The sequence below is a fragment of the Alternaria ethzedia genome, assembly GCF_023757985.1.
Source record: "Alternaria ethzedia strain BMP 0044 chromosome Unknown scaffold_12, whole genome shotgun sequence".
Lineage (NCBI taxonomy): Eukaryota > Fungi > Ascomycota > Dothideomycetes > Pleosporales > Pleosporaceae > Alternaria > Alternaria ethzedia.
In genome coordinates, this window is record NW_026056205.1 from 684442 (window position 1) to 707889 (window position 23448).

A 23448-nucleotide genomic window follows, 5' to 3' on the forward strand; every position below is an offset into this window, starting at 1 on the left:
ATGTGCGCAAATCATTGGCTCAGTGGTGGAATATGGCATGGCATGGTATGCACGATTTATGGTTTCATGACCACAATCAAATAAAGTCGCGGGGAACGGCGAATCGCCTGGTCTCCTTGTTGTACTTGGCTTCTCCTACGAGATAGTCAAGCTAAATCAACAGAACCCTTTTTAGTTCGAAAAGAGTTCCCGACAATCAAGTGCTTACTGCTGTGTTGATTATGAGGTTTACACATTACGATTACGACTGCTTTGGGTATTACGTGACGGACAATATCAAATGTCGACGACTTGGATAGGATTGCCCAACTTGCCTGTATTTCCACACGTCTGGGCTGCATTGACCATGATAGTATTTGGACTCTGCCCGCCCCACACGCGATCCCAGAGCAGCTCTCGCATGCCACGGTACGCGACCCTGACTACATTCCACCAAAGCTTTGGATTCAGGATACCTCGCGTCCACTTGGACTTGATTGAAAGCCCTCGCACATATGCATCGTGAGCTCTGTCCCACCAAACTACAGTTTGCCCTGCGCCCCAATGCACATGGCCGAAGACGTGTAGTGTTGGCTTCACTCGCCTGACCTCAGCAAGGAGGTGCTCGCAGCCGATCCCCGTCGGCAGGGACAGATCCAGATGGTATTTCGGCGGTGTATGTGTGACCAATATATCGATATCTTCAGGCACAGTTTCTGACCACGCGTCTCGTCCCCTTTCATACTGGAAGGCATGCACGTTCATGTCTCCACATGCTGGTATATGTGGTGCGCCGTAGATTCGTATCCTTCTCTGACCTGGCTCCGCTGCGAGCAAGGGTGTGGTAACATCCATCTGATCGCCGTCTTTAGGCTCAACCTTGATCGTTAGGCTCAACCGTCGGTGCTGCAGGTAGTGTACCCTCTTCCAATTGAGCCTTCCAGTCCTGTGCTGTTCGGACAGCGATGGTCGTGTCCTTGGATCCAAAAAAGTATCATGGTTCCCACTGATCACTACAATCTCTCTATGCGGGAGCGAGCTCAGCCAGTCTATTTGTTTCTGTATTTCCGCCACACTTCCGTCATTCGTCATGTCACCAGCGTGGATGAGCAGATCGCCTTCCGGTACATCTTCCGGTATCAAATTGTGCGTATCGGATATGCAAACGACTCGAATGGGTGGGCGTTGTAGAGGCTTCGGGGGTGAGCGCAGACATGTGATAAGGTGGTATGCATGGTAGAGGAGTAGCTTGACGGGAGCTCGGAAGAAGAGGGCGATGAAGGGCGTTGGCTCGAACTCTGATGCGGGGCGATACCAAGGATTCAGATGCTCGAGAAGCATTTCCGGGGGGCCAGATGCCCGTCGTAGCTCTGGTGACCGGTCCGCCTGTCACTGGTTTGGTGGTGAGCAAATGGGTGGCAGCATGCGACGCGTCGACCAGGGTCCATGTTCGCGTGGCTTCTTAGCGTGGCTGTGCGGGCCGCGGCTTTCCTCGAGGCATACACCCGTCAGCCTATCACCTCCAGGTGATGTCTCTGCTGCACCTAACGAGTTCAGCAGAACGCTCCTCAGCCACGATTGCAGCCTTCGTCATGTATCGCAAAACGCCATCGCGCTGTTACCCTTACCGGACCCCACTATTCCAGCCTCCTGGATTGGTCTGGGATGTGATGACGGCCTTCAGCTCGAGGCCACGGGGCAGTGTTGGTTACAGATCAGGTTGCGCGCCTGCATCGCGGCGTGCTATGCTCTCATGTCGCCATGAAGGTTTGATAGAAATATCAGCCTTCTCGCTGCTTACCCTTGAGTAATTCTCCAAGTCTGCGTTCATCTCATTGCTTTCCTCTCTCGGCGAGACCGTCCAGCTGTCCCTTTCAAAGGTTACTCCGAACAGCCTTAGAGATGGCAGAGTTGGCTATCGGAGGTGTATCCTTCTTCTTCCAGGTGTTTGCGGGATGTATCCAAGGTTGGCATACCCATTGACCTACGCCTGAAGATGCATTAATAATCTTGATTAGGTTACGAACTGATCGCAGATGCTTGTCATCTTCGCAAAGACTGCCAAGCGCTTCTGGTCAACTTCAAAGTGGAAGAACATCGACTTCTCAACTGGGCAAAGCTTGTACAGCTCGATTATCGAGACGACAAACTGGTCCTGAATCACATGTCGAAAGGCCTCATTATCAACATCATGGAGCAACAACAAAAGCTTCTCTTCTCATTCGGCCGACTAGACAAGAAGTACGAGAGACTTACAGAGCCTCTCCTAGAGGAAGCAGCTGAAGCATTCGTCCTACAAAATTTTGATCGCCTGATCGAAGACGATACCAACGGCTCTGGCGAAGGGAATGCAAGGTCTGTCCGGTTCCCGCCTACTGACGAGCTGGTAAAAATGTCCCTCAAATTCGTGCAACAGTTCAAGGATGTACCAAAGAGGCTCAAATGGGCTGTATTCGATCACCTCAAGATGGAGAAGCTAATCGCGAGACTGGCCGACTTCAACGACAAGATGCACGAAGCGCTCGACAAAGCTCAAGTAGACCTGCTCATCGATATGCAGACGCGTACAAATGACCAAATAGTCTTGCTGAACCGGACGATGTCGCACATGGTTCAAATCTACCAATCCCAGCAATCAGAACAGATTGGCTTTCGAAGGGCTTATTCACTGATAGAGATGGAAGATTCCGAATATGATGGTATGATGGACAGTGGTGCCGTCGCAGCTCGTGGTGCCGCCCGTCAGCCTCTTGCTGCTTTAGCCCAGCAAAACTTCATTCACCTTGCTATCGAAGACTCTCACGAAGATCTTACCACAAGCTATGCAGAAAAGATCAACATGCCAGATCTTCCAAAGGACATTCGTGATACCCAGCTCCAGTACATGGACATACGCCCTAAGCTAGGCAGTCAATTTCCCCTGGAGATTGATGAAGGTGTACGCACGGAGGCATACTACAAGAACACACCTGTGTGGATAGAATGGAAATCACCCGATACCACGGGTCCCATGCAGCAGGATGGTGCTGTGGACGCCAAGATCCACGCTCGCGTCAAGAAACTGGCCGCCTTACTCAGTAAGCACAACAGAACAGTCCGGTTTAGAGCACCCTTCTGCCGAGGCTACTTTATCGATGAGGACGAAGGACGTTTCGGGCTAGTCTTCGAAAAGCCGGCGTCCGTCCCGGCGGACACTGAACCGACATCTCTACACGCACTCATCGCAAACCCCGAGAACGATATACCTTCGCTCACTGACCGTATCACACTCATGAGACTTCTTACCGAGACAGTTGAACGTCTCCATGCGGTGGATTGGCTTCACAAGGGCCTACGCTCGGCCAACATCCTCCTCTTCCCGAAGAAGGGAGGAAGAGTTGAAAACGGTCAGGTCACGCACGGCGAGGTCAACTACGCGGATCCTCTGATTAGTGGTTTCGACTATTCTCGTCCGGCAACCAGCGATGATATGACTGAACGGCCTCTTGACAATCCCACTGCAGACATCTATCGTCATCCCTCCGTACAGCATAGAGGGAATCGCGAAGATGCCGGTGGTCGTGAGTCTTACAAGAAGTCGTTCGACCTCTACTCGCTCGGTATCGTGCTACTGGAGATCGCTTACTGGAAAACCATTGACCAAATTCTGTCTATCGATCTTGAAAAGGCGCGGCCTAAGCATACGTGGGCTGTGGAGAAGAGGTTGCTACAGACGGAACCACAACATCTACGGGGCGTAAAGAGTTATCTAGGTAACACGGTGGAGGGTGTTATCAGGGCTTGTTTGCAAGGGCCTACCGCGTTTGATCTCGATGAAAATGCAGATGAGAAGAGAGAGGTTGTTGCTGCCCAGCTACAGGAGGCATTTGGAGAAAAGGTCGTGAAGAAGTTGGCATGTATGACGGGTCTTTAGGCATTTTCCCTCTCATTTATCGCTAGGACACCATGAACATATCTGACCCATGCTTGTTACGTCTGTGCCCCATCATGAAATGATGTGAATGCGCTTGATCATACATGTGCTCCGGTGTGCTTGTCTCTTGTCGCTGTTGTAGTCAACATGTGAAGCTAGACTGGCATGTTCGGCGGCGAGATGCACAGTACTCTTTGGGACCTGCAACAAACAAGGTTCTGGTTTAGGGGTTGAGAGTTGTCATTGTATCGAAGAGGATCCTCCAATGCCGCTATTTCATCCATCGTCAATCATATATATGTCCATGAGCAGTCGCCCATGATGCCATCCATCGCTCCGCAACTCGGTTATGCAAATATCCCTAAAGTACAAACAGGCTCGAATCGAAGGCGCTTTACATTCCGTGCTTCTTCAGGTACTCGCCGAGCTCAACTACGGAGTTGAAGGCGTTGGGAGTCTGGATGGTGTCGGGGTGGTGGGCGATGATGACGGCTTGGGTAGTCTTGAAAGCGACGATGCCCTCTTTTCCCTGGGGTTGTTGTCAGTGCTTGAACACTTCATGGTGGGCAATGTCTGGCACGTACCTTCTTCGCCTTGAGCGAGTCGTCGCTTGCCTCGATGGTCATGTACTTGACACCGTTGACCTTGACACCTTCCGAGATGACCTTCTTGGGCTCTGACTTGTCGTTGAAGGATTTGGCGATGGCAGCCCTTTCCTCAGCGGACAGCTGTAATTGGTCAACACCAATCTATTGTTTATGCGCCACCGGAGCTCTGATTCTGGAGTGCTCGCTGTGTCCGGCGCGTATTGTATCGGACGACTTACCGAGAAGTCGGCGGAGGCGGCCCAGGCAGTCGAGCCCTCGATGTCGCAGATGAGGGCCTTGTCGATGTTACCAGTGCCGACGAGGCTGTGATGACGTTAGTCATGGACAGGTGATAGATTGGGAGGCTTGATGTACCTGGTGTCAACGTATTCTGCGCCCAAAGTTAGCCAGGACCTTCCAAGCTCGACGCCTCGAGCTGCTCACCTTGCCAGGACATGGTTGCGGAGGGTTGATGTGCGTGCTGTGGAAGCTTGTGGTGATGGGAAGATGAAGAGGGATGCGGCAAAGTAGATGCAGGTACTTTTGACTAAGCAGAGCAAGAGGGTAAATGCGGTGAGGGTGTTCAAGGCTGCGTTGTTGGGCTAAAGTTGCGATTTGATAGTGGGGCTGTTTTGACCCCGCCTCTCGCGATGAAATCTAACGGACGCAATTCACTCCTCCAATTCCAGCTCGCAAACCTCTGAGCTTCTAATCTGACGACCCGTCACGCGTCCTATTTGCGCTATCATGCAGCTGCCTACTTGGTGGGGGTCACCACTGCCCTCGATGCCTAACGCGACGGCACTGAGCGCGCCGCATTTAGCTATGTCCACCGCGATACCCGCCTGGTATCCGCCGCGCTCTGGGGTCGAGGACGGATAGCGGGTCAGAGTGCTGGCAATTCAGCAGTCGATCCAACAGTCACGCAATAGCGGACACTGGAACCGTCCGAGTCCAGGTCCTTCACAGGTCTACTATTTAGCCCGTCTCTGGCCTGTTCGGAAGCAAACGTTTAAATTGCAGACATCACACAATCGAGCTCCGCGGCAGATACGAAAACGTATTAGCTGGAGCTTGAGGGACGACTGGCTTTTCAGCATGCACCTTGTGCAATTTGTACAAGCTGGCGATTCATTTCTCTTCCTACATTGCCGATCTATTCCCTGCCTTGGCCCTTGACTGTGTGATGGCTGTTTGCGAACACGTCCCGCTAGTCACGTGCCAGCGCTAAGACGAGCTTGAAGCTTGGAGCTACCATCCAAAAGTTACGTCGCGTTAGACATGACCAACAAAGCAACTACAAGCCCAACCACCGAGTGTACATTGAAGAGCACGCAACAGGACACTGCTACGACTGAAATTGCGCGACAGCCAAGACATGCCATCTCGTTCTCCATCTCCCGCACGCTCGCGCACGCGCAGCCCTTCTCGCGACCCGTCGCACACAACATCACCCAGCCGCCCTCGGTCGGCGCAGTCAGGCTCGCCGCGCCGCTCCGTCACCCCTCGCTCGCCTACACGGTCTCGTTCAATTACTCGATCGCGCTCGCCGACATCACCGTCTCCACGGCGCAATGGGCGACGGAGCTACACACCAGAAAGCAGATCGCGCTCGAGAGGCAGAAGTTATTCCCGGAGTTTGACTCCAAGAGATCGGTCGCCAGCACCTAGAAGCGCAAAGGTAAGCATACTCCCTGTGCTAGACGCAACTTTCAGAGCTGCCTTGCCTCAGCCTTCCTGCACCAGCACGCTGACCCACCAACAGATCGTAGTTGAAGCCTTGACCAGGAACGTCAAAGAAGACCACGTGCGCGAGATATTCGGAAAGTACGGTGTCATCAAGGAACTCACCATGCCCATGAACCCCACCTGTATGTTTCGCCCTACCTCCCCACAGAGCAGGACTGACTATTGAACAGTCAACATCAATCGCGGCATAGCCTACATTCTCTACGAGGAGATCGACGACGCCGAACGCGCAATCGCGAAGATGCACGACGCACAATTAGATGGAGCCAAGATCCAAGTTTCCATTGTCCTTCCCCGCCGGCGTTTCTCACAGACACCTCCGCCCGCGCGTAGAGGCCCGCCGCCACGCGACGACTACGAAGGTGGCTATGGGCGCGGTGGACGGGGACCGAGGGGCGGAGGCCCACCTGGCGCGTACAGGCCACCACCTATGGATGGCCGTTATCGATCTCCACCGCGTCGAATGTCGCCCGATCGAGGACACTGGGGTCGGGGCAGAGGCGGAGGCGGTCGTGGTGGACGAGGGGCCTACGGAGGACGGCCACGGTCGTACACACGTTCTCGCAGCCGGTCACCACGACGAAGCCTATCGCGCTCTTCTTACAGTCGCTCGCCATCCAGAACACCACCAAGACGAAGTGGGGGAGGAGGCTATGGCAGGCGGGACAGTCCACCAAGGAGGGGAGGTCGCGCGGGTGCAGGCGGCGGAAGGAGGAGTCCAAGCTATAGCTCCTATGGCAGCGACCGGAGTCGAAGCAGAGACCGCAGATGAGAGACGCAAGATTGTCTTCATTGTCGGCTGGAAAAGCCTAGAGGCATCCGCACAGTCAAGTAGGAGCTCGGTTGGACTATTCGGTTGGCCAGACCAATGGTATACATTAATTGAAATTGGTCGCAGACTCAGTTGGGCGAAGTCCATCTTGCCTTGAAAGAAGTTTCCTACATGCCCACGTGTCTTCGCAATCAATCAGGTCATCTTCAACTGAAATCCTGCTCCCTTCTCTTCTTCCTCTCTGCCCTTGAAAATACTACTAAAATCCACGTTGCCCTGCATGCCGGGCGCCTCTCCTCTCTTTGGCGCATTCGGACTCTTCTTCCTTCTCCTCTCCTGCCCGGCCTTGCTTGGAAACGTGGGAAACATCTCGGTCGGTTTCGGCTTGGGTTGCTCTCTGAAGTAAGGATGCTCCAGTACTTCTTTCGCTGTAGGCCTATGGTCTGGATTCAGGGATAGCAACGAAGAGAGGAGTTCAATGCCAGACGCTGTCAAGAAGGGAAATTTTGCACGGTTGAAGCCTGGGGCGTTGCGGTGGTCGCGCGGTAGCTTTAGTGATTTGGAGTTGGGCAGGCGGTAGAATTGTGGCCAAGACTTCTCTGATGGGAGACCACAAAGGGAGAAGATGAGTGAGAGCTCGTCGACCTCGTTCTTGCCTTGTAGTAACGGCTCTTTTGCAAGCAGTTCGCCGAATATACAGCCTACGCTCCACATGTCGACTTCCGTCCCGTAATCTCGAGTCCCTAGTAGAAGTTCAGGCGCACGATACCATAGCGTGACGACCAGTTGTGTGAGGGGTGCGTTCGCCGGCGGGATATATCGTGCCATACCAAAGTCTGCAAGCTTCAGCTGGCCACGGTTGTTGAGTAGGATGTTTGATGTCTTGAGATCGCGGTGCATGATGAAGTTCTCATGCAGATAGCCGACGCCAGAGACCAACTGTCGTAACAATGTCTTGACTTCACTTGCCATGAATGGCTCACTCATGTCTTCTTGCAATGTCTTGAGGTCATGTTCGAGGAAGTCCATGACCAGGATACATTCTTGCGGGTCGTCACCAGATAGAACCTCCAGAAGATCGACGACATTGGCATGTCTGGAGCGTTGCAGGATGGAGATTTCTCGTAGCGCGGTGATAGGGAAACCGTCTTGGTTGTAGTCCATTTTGACTTTCTTGTGGGCGACCACGGAGCCTGTAGTGATGTCGCGCGCTCGTGAGACCCAGCCGTATGAGCCTTCTTCGATCTGATTGAGGGTCTCGAAGTTGGAAATATGTCGACAAGGGTTCCAAGCTCCGCCTTGAAATCGCAAGAGCTTCCTCTCGGTCTCTTCTTCTTTGGGCTTTGCGGCTCCCTCGTCATCGTCGCCTGTTGATAATCTCCTGCGCTTTGCAGGTCTCGATTCCGCCTCTTGCGTTGTTCGTGAGGCTGCTTCCGCCTCTTGCTGTTTCTGAAGCTTCAGGCGTTTCTTCTCTTCTTTCTCTTTCTTCCGACGCGCTTCCTCGGCTTTGTCTGCTTCATCATTTGCCCATCGTGATGCCATAGCTCTTTCTCTTTCCTTTCTGACCAAGAGACCGACTTCCACTAGTATCTATGTGCAAAGGCGTGTATTGAGGTTAAGTCGGTTTGGTTTTCCCAGAAGGACCCGGTTGGTGTGTTTCCGTGTAGATGGCGCTGGTTGGACCGATAGCACGTGTGAATCGTTAAATGGTGGTCATAGCTTCGTTCACGTTGGCGTTCCGATCTAAACTTTCTGTAGTTCCGAACGCGCCAACGTCATGGAGCTTCGATAAACAAGACCGACATGAGGACCAAACCTCTGAACCTACTGCGGACAGCGACACAGTGTAGTCGATCGTTACCACGACAAACGTCGATCCGAATAACGAAATGTGCCTCCCGGTGGTCGTCGACTTCTGCCTCTACATCTTCCGACTCGGAACGACAATGGTCGACGCCGCTGGCGAAGACGCTGGCTGAAGCTATTACAGTATGAGTCCCCTTCCCAGTATGAAAGCAAGTCTAACATTAGCTTCAGACGACAGGTCCAATCTCGGTAGCGGCGTATATGCGACAATGCCTCACTCACCCCGAAGGCGGTTACTACACAAGACAAACATCGACTGGACAGGATCAATTTGGCACAAAGGGTGACTTTGTGACATCGCCAGAGATTAGCCAGGTATTTGGCGAGCTTATTGGTATATGGCTATACGCAGAGTGGCTTGCCCAAGGAAGGAAAGACAAGGTGCAGATAATCGAGGTTGGGCCCGGACGAGGAACGCTAATGGACGATGTACTGAGGGTATGGTGCTCTGCCAATAGTAGAGAATGCGAAGCATGCTTACAAGATGGCAGACCATATCTAGTTTCAAGGCTTTCACAAATAGCATCGAGGCTATTTATCTCATCGAAGCATCACCTTACCTACAGAAACAGCAAGCAAAGTTGCTGTCTGACACCGATGATCTGAAGAAGAGCGACATTGGTCTAACCGCACAATGCAAGTACATGCCTTCCTGCAGGATCGAGTGGTGCGAAGACATAAGGCTGGTGCCAAAAGGTACGCGCTCGACTCTACTCTCTTCATCAACAGCGTACTGACAACATACACAGAGCATACGGCAGCGCCTTTCATACTAGCCCACGAGTTCTTTGATGCACTTCCAATCCACGTCTTCCAGAATATCTCTCAATCTTCGGTGCCTGCCTCATCGACCATCATCACGCCAACCGGCCCTATCAAACCCAAGCACGGCGTGACAACCCCCAAGAATACCTGGCACGAGCTGGTTGTTTCGCCAACTTCGCCGTACTCGGATATGGGCGCAAGTGGCTCTTCGCCAAAGAAAGGGGATGAAAAATTGGACTTCGAATTGACCGTTTCGAAGACACCGACGCCACACTCCTTATACCTGCCGAAGTTGTCTGATCGCTACAAGAAGCTAGAGAATACTCCAGATGCGATCATCGAGATCTCGCCTGAATCTTTTGCCTACGTATCTGACTTCGCTGTACGGATAGGTGGCAGCGCTCCTAAGCCTAGCAACACCTCAGCATCCCATACTCCCTCGAGCAGAAGTGCTCCTGTTGAGGAAAGCTCCGTAAAAGCGCAGCCGTCTGGTGCAGCTTTGATCTTGGATTATGGACCTTTGGATACTATCCCAGCGAACACTCTCCGGGGCATTCGCTCACATACCACTGTCTCGCCTTTTGCATCGCCCGGTCTGGTAGATCTCTCGGCTGATGTGGACTTTCTCGCCCTTGCAGATGCAGCTTTAGATGCTTCTCCGGGTGTTGAGGTTCACGGACCCGTTGAACAGTCTTTCTTTTTATCGACAATGGGCATTAAGGAGCGCGCTGATCGCTTACTTAAGGCTGCTAAGGATGAAGATACGCGAAGACGCTTGGAAACAGGCTGGAAGCGACTTGTCGATAGAGGGCCAAACGGCATGGGTAAAACCTACAAAGCTATGGCTATCGTGCCCTATAAGAAGCAAGGCCCAGTCCGACGGCCGATCGGGTTTGGCGGAGACATCGTTGGCTGAACAATATGATAGCTACCAAATCAACAGTTTTAGCCTTGGACATTAGGTGATGGGCGTCTGATGACTAAATACGATATGTATTCCCATACTGCGTGCCGCAGTTGATTGCATCCGATTGATCGATCGAATTTCTTCAATGTTACTTCCACTCGACTGGCTCTCACGATGGAATGATACTTCGCATAGCCATCCTACCATGATTGATGCGCGATACTTCCATCACCGGTACCCTACGTAAGAGAAAGACCATCCTATGGGTACACTCATCTTGCAAGGAAGTCTTGGTGTCTTTGAAGGACAGCATCGAGGAGAGGATTCCTTCTGATCGTAGAAGGAAAGAACAACGTCACGGATGAATGGACGAGTGCTCTGCACATCAATGATGTTAAGACAATTTACTCCTGAAAACTCCAAAGAATAGAGTTTAAATCGTATAAGGGGGCATAAAAAGGGAAGAATCTACATACAAAACATACTAATAAAAATCGTTAGAACACACACTGGCATCGCTAGCCCTCCGACGTCTTCCCTTGCCCAATATCATACCCACATTCAGTGCACATCCCTGAGGCACCTCGTCGTCTTCAGGCTCACCCCGCTCCCAGTCCTCAATCTCATCTTCAGCAAGTTCTTCATCGATCACGTCGAAACGCGCAGAATTGAATCCTGCGTCCCCGAAAGCAGAATACATAGACTGGCGCTGCGGCTTCGGGAAGACAGAAGCGTTGTCATCCTCATATTCCGCGAACGGTTCGGGGTCAGGATGGCTAGATAGAAGCTGTCTGTACTTCTCCACGCGCTCTTCTTGCGTCTCAATGTGGTCATAGATCGGGTTGTCGAGAGGATCTATGTATCCCGTGCGAGAGGATGGGCCGCCGGTGTAAGACGCGATCGTGTGCGCTGTGGTTGCGAGTGATCGGCGGGAGATCATTGAAGCGGGAGGATTGAGGAAAGAGTTCTCCTGCCTGGTAGAACCCGCGACTGACGGTTGTGGCACAGGCCTGCGTCTGATCTGTAATGGAGCTGGACGGTCGTCCGAATTGTGGTGCCGAGGAAGGCGAACGGTAGGGAGGCTCATGGTATCATCAGGCGGGATAGTCCTTTCTGGATTATGCGAAGCCATTGACTCGTTATAATGCCTTGACGCGTTTGTCGATGAGCGAGAAGGTATGAGTCCAGGCTGGTTTCGCAAAGCCGGATGGACATCTTCTTGGTTGTGAGGAATAGTGTATACCCGCTTACGCATACCGGGCATCTCAAAACCAAGATCCTCGGCCTGTGACTTGAGCTTAGTGTCTGGAGGCCAGGGATTAGGACCTAGTTTGGGGTCGAACAGGCTCGGAGCTGTTAGTTCTTGTTCTCGCCGCCGTCTTACAGTTCTGGTCGAGGCAGAACGGCTAAAAGTGGGCTGATGAGCAGGGACGGTAGATGAACCTAAACTTTGACAGGGCATCGGACCGACGGGAGTTTTCTGCGTTCTCGTGCGGCTATGTGCACGAAGGTGGCGGTGTTGCTCATGCTTCCACTGAGCCCGAAGATGTTTGAGATCCATGCCCAGATCGCATGCTCTTAACATATTGCTTTCTCCACTCGCCTTCCTGACCCAGTAACGCACGAATCGAAGACGTTTGCTCTTAGTGCTGTCCCAGCCAGCAACGCTACGGATCGCATCCATTGTCGTGAACGCCTTGCTGTTGAAGCGACCGACCATACCGGCGAACAGAGCAAAAAGAACATCCGAATCTGATCCCATCCGCGCCATCATACAAGCCGGGCATTGGTCTGCCTGATAGTGCCACTTCGATCCGCACTGAATCGGCTCATGACCAGGGGGAGCGGAAGCACCCGAACTAAAGTTGGGTTGCCACATCCGTAGCACAGGTTCTAGTTGACGGACTTTCAACTTCTGATCCGTCGTTAGAAGGCCGTGGGTCATTACAAGTGGATAGAGAAACTTGCCGATGGCGCCATCGTATTCGTGACGGATCCATTTGAAGATGTCATTGACAAGATTTTGGTTTAGGCCCTTGTGTGTCGTACACAGGTTCGTTGAGCCGAAAGAGAGCCGCGAAGCGCGTAGCCGGCTAGGAAGCCGTTGTATAGCTTCCTTGGTATGTTTACGATATAGCGCTTCCTTGCGCTCATCGCGCAAATCATTGGGAGTAGGGACATGCCGAAAAATACGGACAAGTCTCTTCATGTCGCTGTTGTGGAGCCGGCGAGTCTCCATCCTGTGTAGGAATGAAGGCATCGTGAAATGTTGTGAGATGTCTTTGTGGTTGTAATGCATTGTGGGTGCCTTGTGATAATGGTTGTGTTTGGTCTGTTGTAAACATGGAGGAATGTGGAGAGGTTAAGAACACGCACGGGACGTTTGCAATGAGACAGAGTGGTTTCATGATGCAGCGTATATTGCGAGTGATAGGGCGCGGCTGTGTAGTCTGTGAAAGTTATCAGTGTGTATATATCATAGGACAAGCGAAAGAGGAAGAAACAACTCGAACTCAATAAAGTATCAGTAGAGATACCTGCTCATATGATCTGTTGGAGTGAAAGACAGTATCGGTGAGACACTCATCAGTAAAGCAGCTAAGGCTGATTGGCACCAACGATCGAAACAGCGCAACGTGAAAAGCCGTCGCTAACGAGCGAAGGTTGTAGTATTTTGAATGGGAACTCAAATTCGATGTAATCCAACCGTCCAGCAAACGCCGTCCCAGAATCGTACAGTCCGTGAATGAATGACGACAAGATACAGGCCGTATTTCAGAAATAGCAGGAGAATATGCACCAGTGATGCAATGCAGCGGATGTGATAGAACCATCCGGAAGTTATACACCCGAGACTATACATTACCTGCTGCAGCAGCATGATGTTTGTTTACACATAAAAAAAAAAGTACAGATTAATGTGAGCTTTCCAACCCCAGAACATTGGCTCTCCTGCCGTGCAGGTTTTGATTGACCTTGTTCGTCAAATCTTTGAAATTTGTGCCAGCCGTTGATGAGATGCTGCTAGCCTTCTTGCGCGAGATGCGAGGTGTCGATGCGCCTTGTGGCACTACACCCTCGTCCTGTGTCAGGCTCGAGGCTGCCGCGGTCGACATGGGTACTGCAGTAGCTTCGTTCTCTTTTTCTTGGTCGACCTTCTGCTGTGCTGTAAGACGAGCACGCTCATATTTGGCAGTCACGTCGCCTTTGTACATTGTCCCGCCAAGTCGGTCGAGGTATACGAAGAAAGGTTGCGAAAAGTTGGTCTTGATACCCCAGCTCTGGTGATGAATGTCGTGGTAAGCGGCATTGTTGGGGAAGATCCAGTGGATAGGGTCGTAGGGGAATGCGTAACCGCCGTGATCAAGCACTGTCTTGATGGTAGAGCCAGTGAAGAACCACATCGACTGTCGCATTGTCATGCCGGTAAGCAGATAGCTCAAGCCAGCACCCAGGGTATCGAGCGCGAACCCTTCGATCGGGTGGTTGTACAGAGCGCCGTAGGCATATGGCACATAGAGACGGTGATGCCGCGAATGGAACGTTACTGCGTGGGTTAACAAAAGTCGAAGAGCATGACACGGGTTGGAACTTACCATATAACCATCTGTTCAGGTGCATGGCACGGTGCAGCATGTACTCCCACGCGTCCATGATGACTATGGCAGCACTGAACTGGATGGCAGGTATGGCATACCAGTACGCAAAGCTAGCCACGGCCATCTCCCAAGAAGCAAAGGCGGGGACGAGAGTCTGCTCGCCCGCAACTGTCGCTGTCTGCAGCAGCGCGGGGTATTTGCCTCCGATGACAACGGAAGAAAGTATCGGCTGTGAGGTAGCGACCTTGGAAGCCAGCGCGATCGGGTTGACGCCTACCGCAGACAAGACGTAAGGAACCGCGCGCTGGGCAAGTCTGAGCTTCTGCGCGTACCAAGCCACATCGTACTCGGCTTTGCCGGTTGTCGGCGCCTCGTCGATTAAAGAAAGGCTGAAGGATGCGAGAATCTGAATGACTTGCTGGAGTATGACGTCGCGCAGCACTTCGTAGCGTGAAACATGGTTGCGCTTCAGAACCTCTGCTGGCGTGTGCAGCCGATACTGCGGGAAGAAGTCGTACACGTCAATGACGTGGAAAACCAGGGAGACAACCCAGTATCCGACGACAGGCAGTGCGGCTTGTATGAATGCATCGGAGACCCACGACGTGAGAGGCTGAAGGGGCTCGAGGGTGTATTCGGGAAGCGGCGGGAGGTCGTAGGACGTGATGTTTGCGCTCGCCATGATGCGGCAGCGGTGCGCTAGGAGAGCGGATTATCGATTACAACTGTATGTATGCGACGGAGAGGAGTTGCGCAGCGCAGCCGGCGAAGATGTCGAAGGTGCAGCGAGATCGCGGTGCTGGGCCAGCTATGGGGTGACAAAGACGGAGCCGGAAGCCGCGGACCAAGGAAATTAGGGAGAAGGCGCGATGCGACGGACGAGTGATGTCGGTATTCGGGCTGGAGGGCGGATGGCGCGCAATTGACCAGTCGAGCTCAGAAAGGAGAGGCTGAGGTGGGCGGAGCGAGGGTTGGGTGAAAGTCGTGTGAGAGTGGTGCAGCAGCGTGCCTGTGACAGCACCAAGGCATGACGGGGGTTTACGATATACGCGCGCATCATGACATTTCGCCGCCGGGCGCCCGGGCGGGCCTAGTCGCTCAGCCACTTCCACTTCCACCCCTTGCGGTTAGCGCGCTTTTCACACCCAATTTTCGACCCCACCAATTTCTCCTTCACGCCTACAGGCCAGCGCTTCTTTTCCGCTCCAGTCTTCAACCCCTCGCCTGCCCGCCCCGACCAACCTACACTCTTTCTACACATCCCCAGACCCTACTTCCCTCTACCGCCAACATGATCATTTTCAAGGTACGTTGTGCCTGCGCTGGGTCGCTCTTGCCTGCGCCCTACCCCGCCTTCCCTGCTGCACTTGATGCTGCTTTGCGCATGCAAAGAGCCTCTTGTCTTCTCCACTAGTCGCGTGGTACTGACTTCTTCCAGGACATCATCACCGGTGACGAGATCATCTCCGACTCCTACAACCTCAAGGAGATCGACGGCGTCGCCTACGAGGCCGACTGCACCAAGATCACTGTCGGAGGAGAATCATTCGGTGGGTACTGCCAAACGAGATGAGCATCTGGCAGGCTAACGACGTGTAGACACCGGTGCCAATGCTTCCGCTGAGGAGCAAGAGGAGGGAGCCGACGACCAGAAGGAGACCAAGATCGACGTCGTCTACTCTTTCCGCCTGAACGAGACCGGCTTCGACAAGAAGGGCTACCTCACATACCTCAAGGGTAAGAACGCTAGGGCAAAATCTTCCAGACCCAGGACTAACGATAGACAGGTTACATGAAGTCAGTCAAGGAGGCCCTCAAGAACAAGGGCGCCGACGAGGCTACGATCAAGGACTTTGAGAGCAAGGCCTCCGGTTTCGCCAAGAAGATCATCGGCAACTTCAAGGACTACGAGTTCTACACTGGCGAGTCCATGAACCCCGACGGTATGATCGTCCTCCTCAACTACCGCGAGGACGGTGTCACACCCTACGTTACCGTCTGGAAGCACGGTCTCGAGGAGATGAAGGTCTAAGTCCAAGAGGACTTGGCTATGGGAAAGACGAGGCTTGGTTCACGGTTCATTGAATTCACGATTACCTATTGCATGTTTGGGAAATATCCGCCATAGTGCGAAAAGCGGAATGGCACAAATCTAGACGATCTTAAGGAGCCGTACACGATACAGCATATTATTCTCTACCCATGCTACAACCTGCCCTCTAACACCTGTGATGGGGCTTGGTGGAGGCGACTATAAATGGTGAAATGTCGAGTATCAAGCAAGTCTCGCGGCCATGTCAGAATCAGTATCGGACCATATCCAGGGCTGGCACTTGAAATTTCGCCTAACTCAGCTTGGTGAAACATCTCATCGCGTGACCACGCGATACCGCGTATGTGCACAGACCATAGGTTTCATCACCTAGCAACAGCAGCCTCAGGCACACATTTAGCAATCCTCAGCCTTCCGCGACTCACCCCGCTATATCATTACGTCCTGAACCTACTCATTCTTCTTTTTTGTCGCCGCGATCCTGCCAATCGTACTGTCGCATGAAGTCCAAGGTACGAAGGAACATTGTTGCCCCGCGTCATGACGGGTAACGGTGGTCCCGCCGTTTCGCTACCGGCAACTCCGCGCCACCGCTCTGGAGCAGCCCTCAACGAGCTGATTTGCTCGCTGGAAAGACAGTGGAACATCGGTCTTAGGCTTCGTGGTAATGGATGGTCACCAAACAAAGCCATCCCGAGCGATGCGGCCGACAAGGTCAATGCGCTTATCCAATTCCTCTTCTACAGCGCACCGACGGCGCTCGAAGAGGCGATTGAACAATTCAAGGGAGATGCCCCTAGTTTGACGCGTGAGGAGCGCTTGGAAAAGCTTCGTGAGATTCTGTCCCGTGTTAAAAAGGGTGAATTGGAGTCGAAGGGCAGGACGCCGAGGAATGAGCCGCCTAAAGTGCGGGCGACACCCTTTAGTGGTAAGTACAAAATTGCTTTTTAAGTTCCCTTCAGAGTTAGCGCGTACATTTCTTCCATGACGGTAGACTATATCCGTGCATGATGGGGAACCCATATATCTTGCGGACTCTGTGATAGAGATGGTCCACGCTGTGCCTTCCTCGGATTGTAATTGCTTCGTGGGTCGGACTGTCAGCATGAAGCTATTCCGTCATCATTTCAGCTGCCATTCTTGATGCATATCAACGAATGCATATTGTTTGCATAGATAGTAAATCAGTCAGACTGTCGCTCATCGGGACTGGACTGGGAGAATGTCTTTGCAATAGCTAATAAAAAGACAGGGGTCAAGCCTACCTCGCAAGTAACAACTAGCTTGCATGACGTTCAGCAAGACGAACATGAGTCTTGTGCTATTGCTGATCCAGGATCCCCCACAGACGTTGACACCGACGATGAGACGGATCAAAAATACGAAACACCGCGATCACCGTCCCGGTCGCCGTCACCATCACCCTCTCCATCCACTAGATTAGGACAGACGCTCTTTCAGGCAAGTAACCATGCCTCTTTACATGTCTCTAAGAAACGGCCATCTGAAAGCTCCAACCATTCCGAGAACTCGCAGAAATTGACCAGAACCTCGAAAGGGAAACAGGCTGTCAAATCTTTCAACTCTTCCCCGATTCCACCACCGCAATTTGACTTCAAGAAGCCAACACTCGATATGGCTCGGTCTTTCCAACACGTAAATTCCGTTTCATCTTCGGTCAACACCTCCTTCAACAACACCACATTCTCCTCCCAAGAGACAGCAAATACAACAAACACTTCATTCACCTCGTACGATGGCGTCATCGAGTTACAGGAGAACAGGTTCTCTAGGCCCCAATTGAAAAGGACGAGTTCGACTACAATCGGTTCTCTGGATGATGTGGAGCTCGACCAAGCTATGTTGTATCCCGGGAGCGAAGTGCGTGAGAAAGATATACAGCAAGACCTGAACGAACACTTTTCTCAAGGGAGTAGCGGTCAGAACAGATCTACTTATGGCTCTGTTGATGAGACTGGTCTTCTTGAAGCATCTTTCGAGGTTGAAGAGAAGGAGACCGACCCGCGAGTAATTCCACATGACAAGATGGAAAGTTCCAGACCACCCGCCGTTGTTGACAATCGCCATGGGCAATCCCGTGCATCATCGACGCCACGGTTTCCATCCAACGGAGTTCCAAACGGTCAAGAGAAATCGCCGGCTGCTGTGCAATCTCCCTCGAAGATACCACATGAGATTCGTGATCTACCTACCCAAAATCTCTTCGTGGACGCGCTCCCACCAGGGCTAGAACATATCCCATACCATATCTTGTTCATCTGCGAACGTCTAGCGATAGACCACTCAATCTCAATCTTGGACCTGGTAAGCGGTATGGATGTCGCTACTGTATCCTCCGATGCAGAGGCGTTTTGGTCTTTCATTGACGAACATCGGAAAATACCGCGTATGAAGCTGCGGGAGTCAAACCGTCTCTGGCAAGCTGCGAAACGCGACTTTGATGGGTTCACTTTCAGAGGACACATCAATCTCAGCCCCAAACGCACTGGCCCGATTCTAAACCTTACATTGTTACCAGTACAATCGGATCGATCATGCCGACTAGAGCGAATGTTTGGCTCCGACCGATTTCTCTACTTATACACGCCAGTCTTCGACTTCTCCGAAACAAATCGTTTCACGGGTGAGCGGCTTCAACAAATTTGCAATCAATTTCAAGCGTGGCTACTCACAGAACACCACTTCTTGAACCGCAAGTGGAGAGTCTTCCATGTTGAAGATGTGAAGAAGCCCAAGACCGCTCGACCCAAGGACATGGTCTATGACAAAAGGATCGTGCTGTTCGCCACCGAAGGATGTGGAATTGAGCAACCCTATTCAGTGGGTCAAATGCTCGATCGATTCCTACCATTCCACATCAACAGACACCAAAGCTTTTGCAAAGCCTTCGCTCGTATTGAACTGGGGCTTTCTCGAACCACCCCTACGTTGTGCTTTGAGACGTCACAAATCATCCACGTGGATGACGACTTGGCCACAAACGATCCGGAGGACACTATGTACAATGACTCGGACTTAGAGTGGCAGGCGATTCCGGATGGCTCGGTCATGAACGATGGATGCTCAGTTATCTCCGTTGGCGCTGCATTAGCCATATGGCAGCTATACAAGAAAACAACCGGGATGAAGGGACCTTTGCCCAGTACATTCCAGGGACGCATTGGCGGAGCCAAGGGACTTTGGATGATTAGCGCGGAATCCTACACCAAAGATCCGGAGCATCTCAAGCACTGGATCAAGATCAACAGGAGTCAGTGGAAGTTTCATCCACCCGCCGACGATTTAATGCATCATCATCGAACGTTTGAGGTCTCCAACTTCAGTTCTCCGCCTTCACAGTCGGAATTGCATATATTGTATATACCCATTCTGGCCGATCGAGGCGTGAAGAAAGAAGTTATTGCTAGTCTCATGGAAGAGCGACTCGAAAGCGAACGCGAGAAGCTGCTACATTTACTACCAGATCCAGTCAAGGTCTACGAATGGGTTCACCAGAACGGTACGAAGACTCAGGCTGAACCTGACTGGCAAGCTGCACTGCCGGTATCCTTAGAGGAAAAGTTGAAGTTCTTGCTCGAGGCGGGCTTCGTACCTACCAAGTTTCCCTACCTTGCCAGAAGTCTCGAACGCTTTATCCAGACAAAGCATGTCTTCCAGGAATCCAAGCTACGTGTGCCTCTCGCAAAGTCCGCGTACTTTTATGGAATAGCAGATCCTTTTGGAGTCTTAGAACCAGGAGAGATTCAAGTACAGTTCTCCTCCTCATTTGTCGACGAGGATACCGATGAAAAGTACCTCTGCCTTAGGGACATGGAAGCTCTCGTCACTCGTCAGCCTGCCTGTCGCCGCTCGGATATCCAAAAAGTCCGCACGGTCATACGACCTGAACTGTCGCATCTGGTCGACGTAGTGATCTTTCCTTGCAAAGGCCGGTTCCCACTAGCTGGGAAGCTACAAGGAGGCGATTACGATGGTGATATGTTTTGGATTTGTTGGGAACCTAAACTTGTGCGCCCTTTTCGGAACGCTCCAGCGCCAATGACTACACCCAAGCCTGCGAAATACGGCATAGAGACACGGACTGAGAAGCTCGAAGATATCATGAACACCAGCGAACCTGAACAGGTGGACAACTTCCTCAGTAAAGCTTTCGAGTTTCGTAACAACTCCTCGCTGCTTGGTCTCGTCACCACTTTCGCAGAGAAACAAGCATACACCGAAAACCGCATTCATTCTCAGATACTTGAACGACTGTACGATATGCATGATTTGCTAGTCGATGCGTCTAAACAGGGCTACGTATTTACGCAGACGAAGTTTGATAAGTATGTAGCCAACTTGAAACCAAGACAGCCGCGATATAAGGAAGAGATGAAAAAGTGCGCCAGCAAGGGGGACTCAGCAGGTGTTGAGAAAATCCGTAAAGCAGATCGGCGAGTTCGATCTAACCATATAGTCGATTACCTCTACTTCGACATCGTAAGAGCACACAACATCGAGACAATGAGTCGAGTCAGGTCCGTTCTCTCGGAAGCTATTGAGCTAGACGACGCGCTTTTGTATCCAATTGATCACCTCGCCAAGAAGGGATCGGAGACTATTAAGCAAGAAATCCTCTCTCTGACAAGAAAGCTGGACGACGTCAATTGTACTTGGAATTCCGGCTGGCATGGTGATGTGAGCACGACGGAGCGGCTAAACGCTGTTGTAAACAACTGCTACCAGAAGTTCCAGGCTATACAGCCCGAATACCCGGACGACACTGATATCCGGCCTCTGCTTGATGATTACCTTACGCCCGGTTCATGCATGTGGGACACCATCAAGGCATCAGCATTATATGCACAGTTCAAGAGGCCGGAGAAATCCAGTTTCGTTCTGAAAATGGCAGGACGAGAGCTTGCGAGTCTCAAGGCAAACAGCTCTGAGAAATCCAGAGCTATAGTCTCGTGTATACGCATGAACATGAAGCCGAAACCAATCAAGGCACAGGTTCAGTACGAAGAGGAAGAAGAAGACGACTTTCAGACCGCGCTCGAGGAGCTCACCTTGTAGTTACCTCCAGGTCGTACGGAAACGGTGTTCATCTTACGACGCTTTCACGTATCGGCCACCTCTCACTTTGGCACCATACACACATTATTCGCGCAGGATCATTACAGTTATTTGGGTGTTCAGGAGCGCTTATACAATCATTTCGACAGGGTCTTGATCTTTCCACCAGTGTTCGATCCACTGTATTTACTCATTGGGTACTCGAAACATCATTGCACCATCCATGGCTGCCGTTGCAATACCATGTACAAATCAACGTCTCTGGAGTCAGTCCAGGAGTCTCACTGAGCCATTCATAGCCACATCTTTTTAGATGGTGGCACAAACGTAGTATTGGGAGGAGGAGGACGAAGAAGGAAGGAGAATGAAGACATTCCGGTTGAGAGTCTGAAGAGATGTATAGAGGGGGTTAAAAGATGGAAGTGGAGGTATAATTCGGGGTCTGCTCCATGTCACTCGTTTGTCTCTCTTCCGATGATCGTAGCTCCAAGCCAGTTCATTGTGATTTCGCTCCTTGCTCACAATTCGGTGCTTTTTATACTCTTCTACTCGATCGTCCTATGCATAGCTCTCAATGATATAGACCTACACGTGATGAATATGCAGAAGCGCACGCATCAACCAGTGATTGTCGCTTTGAGCAATAATTGGGTATCTTTAAAAACATCCACGACTCTCCAGTACATCTTTAGCACACGGCTCACCCCATCGTAGGAGCAGCTGCTGCAGCCTTGATCTTCAGATTCCTCCTCTCTTCTTCTCTCCGCGCTTCCACACCAGCCAAAAACTCCATACGACCCAGATAGGCTTCCTTAGTCTTTCCATGTGTATCCAATTCCTCTGCGATTCCCTCTTTGTCCACGAAGCCTGTCCAGTCCATGCGCGATTTGTCCACGACATTGAGCTTCTGCGCCTTCTCGACCTTCTTCGCGATCGATATGTCTGTTTCTGGCGGAATTTCCTGCTCGCGTTGTAGATCGGCAGCGGCGGCACGGGGCCAGAAAAGTTGGTGTTCGGGTGCGAGGGCGCGGACGTAGCCTGTAGGGTTGGGGTCGAATCGGGATGGACGGCGGAGGGGGCGACGGATCTTGGGTCCACTAGACTCGGAGGGATCTTTGGGGGACTCTGTCGTGGGTATTGTCGCTGCGGACGCATCGAGTGTCGTCCACCCATCTTTGAGGTATTTGTCGAGCTGCGAGCGTGGAACTTGCTTCTCCTCGGTCGTGTCCTGCCCAGCGAAGGTGAAGACTTTCTTGATCGTGAGCTGTTCTTCCTCTTCCGCTGATACTGGGACGTTGGCTACGGGTACGTGATTTTGTTGTGCAGCTGATTCATGTGATGCTGCGGAATCCAAAGGCTTCAGAGGCGCTGCTGTCATTTGGGCCCATAGCGCATCGACATCTACAGTTGCGCCCTCGGTCCTTGCAAGCGGTCTCCGTTCTTTTCCCTCAATCCTCCGTTGCGCCCGTGTTTTGACAAGTCCACCCTCCCCGCCTTCATCATCTGATATGATCAGCTCGTCTGCATCATCGTTGCCGCCTTTCTTCCCCTTCTTCTTCGCCCGCTTCTTCCGCGCAGCTTGTATTGTCACTTCGTCTCCAGAATCAAGGTCTTCGTCGGCGGGCGCTTTCCGCTTGCCCTTGCGCTGTGTGGGTTCTATCGTGACATGGTCTTCGTCTTCGGAACTGGATGCCTCTTCGGGAGGCGCGGCTTCGGGGTTGAAGTCCTCATCGGACGACTCGTGGTACTTCTCGTCGACGTTCTCGAGGTCTTCGTCGCCATAAGTGTGTGGCATGGTAAAGTGGGTATTGAGTCGGAGGCCTGGGATCGCGTCGCGCAAGCCAAAACGAAGATGCGCCAGATCGACGGCCAAGGCCAATGGGGTCTAGCGTGGCGCAAGGGCGAGCTCCAGACATCTGGAAGTTCATACGTCAGTGACGTGGGCGGGGAGGCAGGCGCGTTCCAGATCAAAACAAGCGAGGCATGCCTCCAGCTGGGCTGGCTTGCTTCTGTCTCCTAACCTCACCGTTGCTGTCGCGTAATGCGCATTTGACTCTATCACTGATCGCATCACCCAGCCAACATCATGGCGCCAGTCGATACAGTCGCATCTACGCGGAGTAACTCACTCCCCATCGCCATCTTCGGGGGCCAAGTGCTCCTTGTTACAGTACTCACAGCT

At 52.1% G+C, this 23448-nt stretch overlaps 9 protein-coding genes across 9 annotated transcripts; 4 read left to right on the forward strand and 5 right to left on the reverse strand.

Moving 5' to 3' along the window:
* Positions 1–276: 276 nt before the first annotated feature.
* J4E87_005784 (uncharacterized protein) lies at positions 277–1320 on the reverse strand (the record flags this gene model as incomplete). Its single annotated transcript, XM_049377391.1, has 1 exon — positions 277–1320. One exon carries the CDS (start codon positions 1318–1320, stop codon positions 277–279), a length of 1044 nt encoding a protein of 347 aa, XP_049233017.1.
* A 561-nt stretch (positions 1321–1881) lies between these two features.
* J4E87_005785 (uncharacterized protein) lies at positions 1882–3892 on the forward strand (the record flags this gene model as incomplete). The annotated part of the gene is made up of 2 exons (XM_049377392.1): positions 1882–1945; positions 1998–3892. The coding sequence occupies 2 exons, from the start codon at positions 1882–1884 to the stop codon at positions 3890–3892; spliced, it is 1959 nt and encodes a 652-aa protein (XP_049233018.1).
* A 394-nt stretch (positions 3893–4286) lies between these two features.
* J4E87_005786 (uncharacterized protein) lies at positions 4287–4822 on the reverse strand (the record flags this gene model as incomplete). The annotated part of the gene is made up of 4 exons (XM_049377393.1): positions 4287–4421; positions 4477–4620; positions 4719–4775; positions 4814–4822. The coding sequence occupies 4 exons, from the start codon at positions 4820–4822 to the stop codon at positions 4287–4289; spliced, it is 345 nt and encodes a 114-aa protein (XP_049233019.1).
* A 2373-nt stretch (positions 4823–7195) lies between these two features.
* Positions 7196–8542, reverse strand: J4E87_005787 (uncharacterized protein; the record flags this gene model as incomplete). Its single annotated transcript, XM_049377394.1, has 1 exon — positions 7196–8542. The coding sequence occupies one exon, from the start codon at positions 8540–8542 to the stop codon at positions 7196–7198; it is 1347 nt and encodes a 448-aa protein (XP_049233020.1).
* Positions 8543–9067: 525 nt separating this feature from the next.
* J4E87_005788 (uncharacterized protein) lies at positions 9068–10547 on the forward strand (the record flags this gene model as incomplete). The annotated part of the gene is made up of 3 exons (XM_049377395.1): positions 9068–9304; positions 9358–9562; positions 9616–10547. The coding sequence occupies 3 exons, from the start codon at positions 9068–9070 to the stop codon at positions 10545–10547; spliced, it is 1374 nt and encodes a 457-aa protein (XP_049233021.1).
* A 2906-nt stretch (positions 10548–13453) lies between these two features.
* On the reverse strand, positions 13454–14819 carry J4E87_005789 (uncharacterized protein; the record flags this gene model as incomplete). The annotated part of the gene is made up of 2 exons (XM_049377396.1): positions 13454–14085; positions 14135–14819. 2 exons carry the CDS (start codon positions 14817–14819, stop codon positions 13454–13456), a joined length of 1317 nt encoding a protein of 438 aa, XP_049233022.1.
* A 609-nt stretch (positions 14820–15428) lies between these two features.
* J4E87_005790 (uncharacterized protein) lies at positions 15429–16169 on the forward strand (the record flags this gene model as incomplete). The annotated part of the gene is made up of 4 exons (XM_049377397.1): positions 15429–15443; positions 15576–15687; positions 15737–15874; positions 15925–16169. The coding sequence occupies 4 exons, from the start codon at positions 15429–15431 to the stop codon at positions 16167–16169; spliced, it is 510 nt and encodes a 169-aa protein (XP_049233023.1).
* A 561-nt stretch (positions 16170–16730) lies between these two features.
* On the forward strand, positions 16731–21266 carry J4E87_005791 (uncharacterized protein; the record flags this gene model as incomplete). The annotated part of the gene is made up of 3 exons (XM_049377398.1): positions 16731–16737; positions 16795–17118; positions 17527–21266. 3 exons carry the CDS (start codon positions 16731–16733, stop codon positions 21264–21266), a joined length of 4071 nt encoding a protein of 1356 aa, XP_049233024.1.
* Positions 21267–21966: 700 nt separating this feature from the next.
* Positions 21967–23061, reverse strand: J4E87_005792 (uncharacterized protein; the record flags this gene model as incomplete). The annotated part of the gene is made up of 1 exon (XM_049377399.1): positions 21967–23061. The coding sequence occupies one exon, from the start codon at positions 23059–23061 to the stop codon at positions 21967–21969; it is 1095 nt and encodes a 364-aa protein (XP_049233025.1).
* Between the last annotated feature and the right edge of the window lie 387 nt (positions 23062–23448).